Raw genomic sequence first — 10973 nt, 5'->3', positions numbered from 1 at the left:
AGAATGCAATGCAGTATTCTTTTCCAAGGCAGCATTTGTCCTACTGTGGTACACTATCAATATGTAAAGAATTGTACCCAGAAACGGCAGAATGTAGCCTACATGACACTGTGCCCATACTACACAACATGGCTTAGTTTTTGCACTGCATCTTAAAGTAATCGAAACAGGACTGTTTCATTCCAGTTTATAACAGACTTTCATACTCAACCACATTTCATAACAATGTATTGTGCTGTACTGAAAACACTACTTATATTTAATTTAGCGTTCTTGAACTTGATTATAATAGCGTTGAGGGGAGAAACTGCCTTGCTTAAAAAACATGTACATTAGACTACATGGCAGGGTTGAAGTCAATTCCATTTGTATTCCAAGCAATTGAGAAAGTAAAGTAAACCAAATTCCAATTCTGAATTTTCCTCATTTTGAAGAGAACTGGAATTTCAATGTACTTCCTGAATTAAATGGAATTGATCCTAACCATGCTACATGGGGATGTCAACTCAGCGCTTTGGTTTTTCTCAGTAGGGAGTGCATGCAGTCTTTGGTGCCAATATAATTTATTTCAGTTGCTTTTCTGTTTGCAGCATTATCTGTTGTATTTCAGTTGCCTGAATGTGTAGAAGGTCGATAAAGGTTGCGTCTCGCTATTTGTTTGGTTGTTGATGCTATTCAGTAGATGCTAAATAATAAACTGTTCAAAAAGGGTTGATTGTTTGAGTTGATGTAGTAGCTGGTTGTTTGTACGAGCTTCGTTTCAGTTCACTTCAAATCAAAGGACAGTAATACAGTGCTGTATAAAGCCAAGTCAAATATTTTGTTACTGGTTAAAGCACACACTACTTTTGAGTTACAACACCATACTCAATATTGTACACACTCAATGTGCTCTTTTTCAGTAAATGTCAGTCACAGTTTTCACCTGGGTTGTGTGGCAGTACAAGTTAGTTTACTATGTACATGTATTATGCTCAGTCCGTTTGAATACAATATTGTAATTGTGTAAATCATTTGGAATACGATACTAATCCCTCCGCCCACACACCTATGCTGTCACAGCCCCTCAGAATCACAGTGTGGTTCACTTCTAGCATGTAATTCAATAGGCTACCACAGACATCTTCACATGGGTTGGAACACTACAATCACTGACTGCTCATTCTATTAGAGTGCACTAGCATGCTTTGGCAATGGCTCAGATCATGTTTTGTCTTAATGAGGAGTTCTGACTTAAGAATGTCTGCAGTTTAACATTCAGGAATCCAAGAAACCGACCTAGACCTCAGCATTGTAGAGTAGGTAGCATAGTTGCTGAGAAACTAAAAGCTCAAGTGTGAGCACCACAATAGAAGCTCATGCAAAATGTTGGACTGAAATCATACATGCATACATACATTTATCACTCCATTTAAAATGATTCACTCATGTCCAGGTGCGTGGAGTGTTTGTAATTAAGGAAGGCTCATGTAACAGTTAAATTATTTCACTCTGAATAATCAGTGGTAACAAATTAGCATACCATGTCTACACAATGTATTCTAGCAATCTGGACTACTTTGCATTGCTGATGCTAGATTGATGGCATATCACAGTGATGATGGACCAAATTCTATCTTTTGATACTCATGTAACGCATTAATAAACTGGTTATACGATGAGGCTGAGGTAGTATAGCCTATAAATCACATAGAACTAACGAATCTGGAAACTCATATGCCAATTCCATGTAGTTTAATACGACCAAGTTGAATTCGTCACAGCTTTTTTTTTTTATACAGTCATCAGTGTCATACAAAAAATATGAAAACATTTCACAGAAATTGTCTTTTTAATCACAAACCCACAAAGGCTGAGCTTTTGGGTTGGGAGAGAGTATGGAGTGCAAAGTAACAGTCTCTGTTCAGAGTAGTCTCTGTGCAGAGGCTGGGATGGGCACCCTGGTTCCAAACAGAATGGGCAGTTGGGGCTCTGCACGCTTCAGGCTCTTGGTCTTCAGTCCAAAGTAGAGTCTATGAGCACTGCTGGTCCGGGGATCCTGTCTGAGGTGTCTGTCCAGGGGGTAGGTGGCGCGGGGTAGAGGATCTGACAGTGTGCTGAGGGGCATGTCACATCTCTTGAGGATGGGGATGCTGAAAGCAGACAACAGGTGGTGGCTCTGCTGGCTCTCCACACCTCCTCCACTCTCCCCGGCAGGTGTGACACCGTCTGACCCAGCCGCTGCGGTCTCCCCGTCTGAGGCGCTGCGTCCCGGTCCAGCGTCCCCCCTCCGGAGCTGGCTGGTGACCTTAGGGTGTCTGGGCTGGGAGGTCTTCACGGGCGGTAGGACGGCGAAGCTGTTGATGATCAGCGTCATGGGACACTCTGAGGCTGAGTGGTGGTGACCCTGGGAGGGGGCCGAGCCCAGCAGTGAGTCACTGATCTCACACACCTCAGCCTTGTCCTCCACCATCTTGTCTCGGAGTGTCAGTTGCTGTGTGGCTTTCTGAAGGTCCCTGAAGGACTCTGGTGGGGACTCCTCTGAAGAGATGCTAGAGGTTTGACTGTAGGGTCTGTTCAGGAAGTCTCCCAGGGTTGTGGGGGGGGGTTTCTCCCATGGGTCCACGGTGGAATCCCAGAAGGACTCAGGGGAGTGGGTTAAGCTGAATTCAGAGTCAGGGGGGTCCGAGAGCTTCACGAGGTCCACACACAGGTGGCAGTGGTGGTCTGTGTCTCCAGTCTTGACCCTCTTTCCTCTCCTCTGGGTCTGAACCAGGCAGCCAAGTGGAGTAGTTCTGCCCCAGCCCCGGATCTGTCTCAACAACAAACACAACAGCATTAAGGGAAACGTAATTACATTTTAATCAGTGTATCGCAATTAAGAGAAAATTAAGTTTCACCTTTTAAGATGATTTCTGAGATTGAATGTAGTTATAAACAGTGAATAAACATACTAACACTGTTTCACTTTGTCTTAACTCACATGAAATTGAAGTGTGTATCTGGTGCCTACGTAATAATGTGACACTGGCTGAATATCATTCACAATCTAGCCAAAAATAAAAGAGTAACCGCAGTGTATTACTCACAGCTTCCTCCCATCCGGAGAGACAGAGAAACTCAAATGGCTCCTGCTCTTTGGATGAGGTATCATCGCTGATATCCAAAAGGGCATCGACATGGCCCCTGTTGGGTAGTTGGCAACTCTGGTCCCATCCTGTGTACTCGACTGCCACACTTCTGTCTTCAGCCACTTCTACAGGCGCCTGATCCCATTCCTTGAATTTGTCCATTCTAAGATGAGCCTTTCAGGGTGAAATCTGTTGAGAGTGAAAAAACATCTCTAATTAGGCACTCATCATGTAGGCTCGTTGGTAAGAGTGGAGATAAATGTACACAAACAGCAAGCAACCTATAATTAATTGTAAGCGTTGCAAAACTATTTGTAAGATATCTGAAGACATGTAGCCTTTGACGTCAACTTTATGACATGTTAACTCAGTGTTAACAAACTTGTTAACCCTGTTTACAAAACCTGTCCATTAAAATTATTCAAACATTCTCGCTAGCTAGCAAGAGAACCTCACATTTCTCCCTATCTACTAACGTTAACGTTAGGTAAACACTGGCAACTTAAGTAGGAAACTTGATCTAACGTTAGCTGAAGCCATTAGCAAGGCTGTAAAAGAGACAACTTACCATTAAAGGGGGTCGAGTTCGACATTTTCCTCAGCAATACCATACAAGCATTTGCTCCCTGGGGGTTTTACATTCAACTTAATAGGCAGTAACATAGAATAGTCATCAAATATTTATTACAGTTTTGCAGCTATCAGGAGACAACCCCAAACAAAGTCAAAGACGTGCTTGGCCCACGAAGTGTTTGGAGTGGAGATAGAACGTCGTTGCTATGACAACTCCGCTACAACAGGGCGCTCAGAAGTGACGTGGTGGAAATGTAGAGGGAAAATGGTAGGGGGCGTGAGAAAACAAATTGCAGTTGACAGGTTGTTGCTAATTTCCATGTTATCTAAGAAAATGTAACAATTTCTAGACCTGGATTTGCTGCTTGTTACAATTCGTGATTTACAGCATGGTGTGTCCACTATGTTGCTGACTATTTCATTCAATATCTATAATTAAGACTAACCCTAACATTTCTGTAATCTATAGTAAGATGTCATATACAATATAATCTCATATAGCCCATTATAACAGTATTAAAATATGCATACTATAACGTAAGGCTATAAAATAGTGGGCATGGGCCTATGTTAATTTGATTCAGATCAGTGCTTGACTTAGATTGAAATAGGTTCCGGTACTCATTTAGGTGGCAGTACTGTTAATATTTAGGTGCGGGAGCTCCACGACACTTTTGAGCTAACATTCTATAATATTAACAGGAGCTCAAGCAGTAAAACATTTGAGGTGATGGAGCTCCTACCCAAGTCAAGCACTGATTCAGATTGGCCAATGCTTCATATCTTGGCTACAGTAGGTGTAGCACATGGCGATGTATGAAACTCCTCAGCCTGAACTGTCCCCACTTGCGCCAGCGAATAGTTAGCTTTTCGAGTGGCATCGACTGTCGCTTCTCGGTGGCGGTGGTACTCGCAAGCGGCGTGACGTCCTTTACATAGGCCTACAATTTTACATTATGTAAATTATTTACAGGTATCTAGAATATACTCTCAAAGCTAGAGTCCTTGTTGAAACAATAACAAAGTGGCCACCCACCTCTGTTTCGGTATAAAAAAAACGGATAAAGGAAGTTGTGTGTTTATAGCTCATGGCCGAAATGAGATTGCCTAGCTGCCCATCCACATCGCTCCGGCCAAACGCCACGCCCACTAACGTTTCTTCTCTGTGAAGCAATCGGTATAGCAGCGGAATTAAATTCAGGATGAGTCGTCAGGCAAGAAATGAGACGTGCTATTCAGCACGTCGTGGTCCAGCCAGGCACAAACCTTAAGACTGTAATGTCATGCCTCTCACTGGTTCCCCCTAGCTCGGTGCAATTTTATGTGCACTGTGGCTGTTTTGTATGCTGCATTGTTGTCTCTACCTCCTTGACATTTGTGCTGTTGACTGTGCCCAATAATGTTTGTACCATGTTTTGTGCTGCTACTATGTTGTGTTGCTACCATGTTGTGTTGTCATGTGTTTCTGCCTTGCTATGTTGTTTTCTTATATTGTATTTATTTACTTTTTAAATAATCCCAGGCCCCGTCCCCGCCAAAGGCCTTTTGGTAGGCCGTCATTGTAAATAAGAATGTGTTCTTAACTGACTTGCCTAGTTAAATAAAGGTTAAATAAATAAAAAGCTCAGCCACACACACACCTTGACTGGGACATGCTGCTGGAAACGCGCACAAAGATAAGGGAATCCCATATTTCATATTCTTTAATAATGAACGAATTTGTATGCCTGTGAATGAAATCTAAAATGACGTTAGGTAGGCATGTCTGTTATTTGTGGTGCGTTGTTCTAGCTGCACTTGCAGAAGCTTGGCTTATTGGTTCAGAAATGCGCAGTGTCACAGTCTGACGTGGTACTACGGCGCCTATCCGTGTGTTTATATCTGACACCTGACGGCGTGTTCCTTTCTCAGTGCCTCTGATCACGACCACTTCGACCAAAGACAAGCGACTCTCCCGCTTTATGGAAACCGAGGCTGTGCGTTCTGTTGTGGTCATGCTGCCTCCCAAGAACTGCCTCCCGAGGAACTACAGCTGCATAGCTGGGTTGTTCGGGAGCTTGACAGCAGACCCGAGACTAGAAGACGWRGAGGGGATGGAGCTGAACGGAACAAGCGAGCCCATCGAGATGCACCATGTGGTGGATGAGAGACCAAGAGGCCGGGAATCCTTCCTCAAACCSCCGCAGAGTCCGAACCTGCGCCGGAGGTGCAAGTCTCTGCCGACCCCCATAGAGAGAGCGAAGCTTGAGATCTCCCGCAGCCGGAGTCCCTGCAGCCAGAAAAAGGTCCGTTTCGCCGACTCTCTGGGTCTGGAACTCACCTCTGTGAAGCACTTCAATGACACAGACATGCCCGATGTGCCGGAGCGCATAATGGCCAGATTCGACAGGGGTCCCCTCCATCTGAACCCCTTTGACAAGTTCCCCAGGGCACCGACCAMCCAGTCAAGTTTTATGGAGCTGCAATTCAAGAACCCCGGGACCCTGCCAGGCTTTACTGAGAAAGTGAAAGAAGTGAGAGTGTTGTTGGAGTGTGCTGAAGCMGACGAGTTCASTCTGTCGGGCGTCGTGCGGGTTTTGAACATGGCTTTCGAGAAAAGTGTCTATTTGAGGTTCTCAATCAACAACTGGATAACCTTCATGGACAGTCTGGCATCATATATCCCAGAATCAAGCGACGGCATGACAGACAAATTCTCCTTTAAGATAATCACCCCAACAACGTTTCTGGAGAGCGGAGGCACATTCCAGTTTGCCATAAGATACTGCGTTGGTGGAGATGAGTATTGGGACAATAATAACGGGGTCAACTATAAAGTGCGACGCCACAGGTTTAAGATTTCTCCACCCCGTGAGTGGGAGGATGGCTGGATTCACTTCATCTAACCTGCATGCGTCCTTGGCGTTCTCACCGGCGCACTGTGTGTGTAAAGCAAGCAATCTCTCCACGGGCACCGCTTTACCATAATGAAGAATAGGGCTACCATAGGCTATAGCCTCTACACATTGTGTTAATAATCCAACCGCCGTGTAAAGCTGTACACTCAGTCATTTTTTACATTGTTTGGGTTGTTTTATTTTTCACCACCGTCACAATGGGTTTGTTTCATGTCATTATGTTTGACAGATTTGACAGGATTGAAAGACAAGCCCTTCATTATGTGTCAGGCGCGGGAGGTAAATCTGCTGTATGATAATTAGCCTTGGTGTTGGGAGCTTTGTAGTCCTGTGCCCTTTGGTGTGGCACAACTATACTCTTATGTAATGGCACGTGCCATTGAAAACGTGCCAGGAATATACCCCATTTAAGCATCACTATCCCTCTAAAACGCAGCGGTACTCGATTCAATCCCCACCTTTGACTATTTTATTAAACATCTTGTGCGATGTCTTAACTGTCAACGACTGCTTATAAAAAAACGGAGGAAAATGGTTATGAAAAATACTAAGACAGCTTCCCGCCCGTCTTCTCTTTGTTTATTTCCGATAGCATGGGACAGCTCACGTGCATCCCCCTGTGTACCTGTTATGCCGGATTTCAATCCGATTCTCTCTCATCTGAAAACTCAAGCGGATGGGGCAGGCCGAAGCTCAGTCACAACAATATTCGCACTGGACCAACAAAGGAAATATCAAATTGTCATTTGTTTTACCAATTCCTCATCTTTTCATCTTCTTGGATCTGCCTTATAACTAAAGGGGAACGCTGCTGTGCTTTTATCTTGATCAATATTGGGTGTATTCAGTTTTATAACTATTTGAACATGAATATTTCAATGTTGGGGAAATGTTTAAACCCCAGTTTTATAACTATTTGAACATGAATATTTCAATGTTGGGGAAATGATTAAACCCTCTCTATAGCACTGCTCAACGAGATGATTTTAGAAAAAGGAAATCATCTCACGAGCCTTGTTCGCTGATTATAAATGCACCAGAATGTTTTCTCCAGAGGATGGTAACCAATAGCAGGAGAGTAGACTGGGTCAGAGTGGAGCCCTACAGTCTAGCAGTAGGCTAGCCTATTAGGATGCTCTGGTATGACCCCAAACATGTTACATAATAATATGTGGATCTTTACCACTCTCAAATGCCATATGCATTATTTTAAACTAGAGGACATGTATATTTGACAAAAAAAAACTATTGTACAGAACATTTTGTTCAGGATCTTATACTAGATTTTTCTCTGCAGTGCAGTCTGCATATGTCTAATTGATTTCCAGCACCACTAATCACAGATCTGCCTAAACTTAATGGCATTACAGGTGATATTTTACAACATTCCTGTTGTGACACTCTTGATCTCAACCAGTCACAATAATTCACCAGGTGTCTTGTAAACAATAGTTGAGGATAGCTCTAACCCTAAGGTCCACTGCAGAGTCAGTCACCACTGCCTCACCCATACAGTATCTCTACCTTCTTCAAGGTTGAGCTTTAATGACAAAATCCACAGGCATATCACTCCATTTTATAACTGTTATTACACAATGATAAATTACAGAGACAGATACTGTTAGACTTTTGTTTCTGTTCCTTGTTGGACCTGAAATGCAACTGTTCCTGTGGAAAATTATACATTTACCTCAGATCGTTTCTAGAGTGCGGACCTGACGATCTTCCAGAAATTCCAGGTTTCTCTCCTTTTATTCAGGTTGAACAAAACAAAACATTATTTTTTTATGAAGTACAGTAGAACCAAAATAGTCAAACTCACGCCATTTTTAAAACACATCCAGTCCAGTAAAACAGTAGCATTTCATTGTCAGTATTTTGTAAATAACTTCCACTGTGCAATGTTGTATTTTACAGTAGGACTATGGTGATGACAGCATCTAAACTACTTTTACTGATTTCAAAGTTGTAATGTTAGACTTGGCTGATGATATAGAAAAGAGCCGTGTTTGTTTGGTAGGACTACATATTGTACAGTTGATGCTATTGCACTGGTGCTTCATGCTGATATCATTTGTTGACACATTGGCATCACATAATGCATGTGTCAAACTCCTTCCACTGAGGGCCGAGTGTCGGCGGGTTTTTGCTCCACCCTTGTACTTGATTGATGAATTTAGGTCAACAATTAGTAAGGAACTCCTCTCACCTGGTTGTATTTGACACCCCTGACATGAGGTGAGTGACCTCATTATGGATGGATGTCAAACTAAACTTAGGTTATGTAACGCAACAGCCCACATTACACAAACGGTTTGTCTACATGTGTACTGGATGTACAGCATGTTTACATTCGAGTTTGTATTTATTTGGGTTGTTATAATTTGTGGGAGTTTTCTATGACATGAATGCTTGGAATGTATCAATATTTTGTTTTGAGTAGGACGCCTCTGAGAGATCAGCAACTTGGAGATGTATCTGTTTAGAAAATGGAATGCATCTCTGAGACTAACAGATGTAGTTATATAATATAGTTAGTTACTGTTGACTGGCTATGGTGGTCAGTAAGAAAAGCCTGTCTTTACATGATCCAGGACTTGGAGGGAGCTTGGTCAGATAATTCAACCCTTGAGATTGAAAATGGAAAATAGACTACTCATGTGACCACTGAGCATGTCCAAATGACTCAAACAATTTAGCAGAGTTGTTTGGCTTATAGCAGAGTTGTTTGGTTTCCAGAGTCCAGCGGTTGGCTCTTTCTAATATCTCCATGGGAAATCTGTAGAGCCTGGTTGGACCAAAATAACCTCACTCATGGTCTCACGTCCACCATGACATCAACCGACCTCTAGGGCTGCACGATATGGGCAAACAAATGTAATAGCGATTTTTATTTTTAACAAATATGGTTATTGCGATTTGACGTGCGATAAATATCAAAATATTTGGGTGAACTGTTGGAATTATAGAAATAGACTGAATTATAGCTAAGTGGAAAGCAGCATCGTTCTTGTTTGGAACAATTTGTTGACTGCATTGACCTGACGGATCAACATGCACATGTATAGTCAATCATCTAACAGCGAGGGGGAGGAACTGCGCTGCTTGAGTGACAGGGGGCGAGGCTTAGTGTGTGTGCGAAGCAGCCGCAAGAGGAGAAAAAAACGGAGTTAACTCTAAAACCTAAAGTTACTCAAGGCTGAGATGCGTTTCAAAAATATTGCTTATGATATGGATCTTTTACGATATGGATATTGCACATGTCAATATGTGATTTTGATGTGAATTCGATTAATTGTGCAGCCCACTCTTGAGTTGAGACATGACCATTGGTTGACACTGGTTGGCCTCACTGTGTTCAGAAGCATGCTAGTCTGTGCAGTCAGTGAGTTCCACACACGGCAGCTGTATCTCCACAAAGACTACTGTGGTCAACAAGATGTCACGCCTTGTCATAGATTGTTTTATGTTCTTAAATCTGATTAAATATAATAGGTATTTTTCCTCATGTAGCTTTGTGCTTATGATTTCTGTTAACTGTAAATATTATCTCAATAAGTGTACATGTAGTACAGTATGATTTCAATCATGAATTGTTTCAATCAAAACATTTCACTTTGTGAATATGTGATGGAGGTAAAGATGTTTTATAGGGGAAGGATGAAAGGCTTCCAGAAACAGACAGCATAGGGTTTGTTAACACAATGTGAGCTATATGAATCACTCCAATATATTGTATCACTCTGCGCCGGAGGGATACATCCGAGGTGACGATTTACAGATTTACTCCCGTGTACACCTGTGTCACAGCTGTGGTCCGCCCCTATATATAGACCCCATGGCCGCGACACCTTCTCTACATCATTTTTGAGGCGCCTCTAGCACCGTAGAGGATTGGAATGATCCATATAGCTCACATAACCGTGGTTACATACGTAACCTTCGTTATGTTTCACTATATTGGATCACTCCAATATATTGCTATACATATACCAGATTAGTCAGTGCTAGAGGGACATGGCCAGCCAGCGGCGAAGTCCCAGTGCGGGACCGAGACGCAGGGGCCGTAAATGTGGAACGGGGTCCCGGCCCTGTCCCCGGAAGGGGAGGCGACGCCCAGGACCGCTGAACCAACCGCAGAAGGAGGTGCCACATTTACCCGATAGTACCTAGCAAATGTGCAAGAAGAAGCCCAGCTGGCCGTAACACAGATCTCAGCGAGGGCCTCTCAGTAGAGCCCAGGACGCAGCCACACCTTGTGTTGAATGTGCTACCACAGATCCCAGCACTGGCATGCCAGCCAGGCGGTATGCTGTCGTAATCGTGTCCACGATCCAGTGAGAGAGCCTCTGCTTTGATTGCCCAGCCCCCGGGACTCTCTCACCATAGCAGA

At 43.3% G+C, this 10973-nt stretch overlaps 2 protein-coding genes across 3 annotated transcripts; one reads left to right on the top strand and one right to left on the bottom strand.

The window, feature by feature from the left end:
• Positions 1 to 571: 571 nt before the first annotated feature.
• On the bottom strand, positions 572 to 4898 carry LOC112069901 (uncharacterized protein C16orf46 homolog). 2 transcript variants are annotated; one of them, XM_024137291.2, is made up of 4 exons: positions 4720 to 4898; positions 3679 to 3736; positions 3069 to 3299; positions 572 to 2791 (listed from the first exon to the last, which is right to left on the bottom strand). In XM_024137291.2, exons 3-4 carry the CDS (start codon positions 3270 to 3272, stop codon positions 1904 to 1906), a joined length of 1092 nt encoding a protein of 363 aa, XP_023993059.1. In that variant the 5' UTR covers positions 3273 to 3299; positions 3679 to 3736; positions 4720 to 4898; the 3' UTR covers positions 572 to 1903. The 2 variants fall into 2 exon arrangements, with proteins under 2 accessions (XP_023993059.1, XP_023993058.1); XM_024137290.2 differs by lacking the exon at positions 4720 to 4898 and having other exon boundaries at positions 3679 to 4709.
• Positions 4899 to 5500: 602 nt separating this feature from the next.
• Positions 5501 to 7475, top strand: LOC112069900 (protein phosphatase 1 regulatory subunit 3E-like). Its single transcript, XM_024137289.2, has one exon. It carries the CDS (start codon positions 5645 to 5647, stop codon positions 6566 to 6568), a length of 924 nt encoding a protein of 307 aa, XP_023993057.1. The 5' UTR covers positions 5501 to 5644; the 3' UTR covers positions 6569 to 7475.
• Positions 7476 to 10973: the final 3498 nt, after the last annotated feature.

This window comes from Salvelinus sp. IW2-2015, unplaced genomic scaffold (assembly GCF_002910315.2).
Source record: "Salvelinus sp. IW2-2015 unplaced genomic scaffold, ASM291031v2 Un_scaffold1144, whole genome shotgun sequence".
Taxonomy (NCBI): domain Eukaryota; kingdom Metazoa; phylum Chordata; class Actinopteri; order Salmoniformes; family Salmonidae; genus Salvelinus; species Salvelinus sp. IW2-2015.
This window is presented reverse-complemented; position numbering and strand designations above follow the sequence as displayed.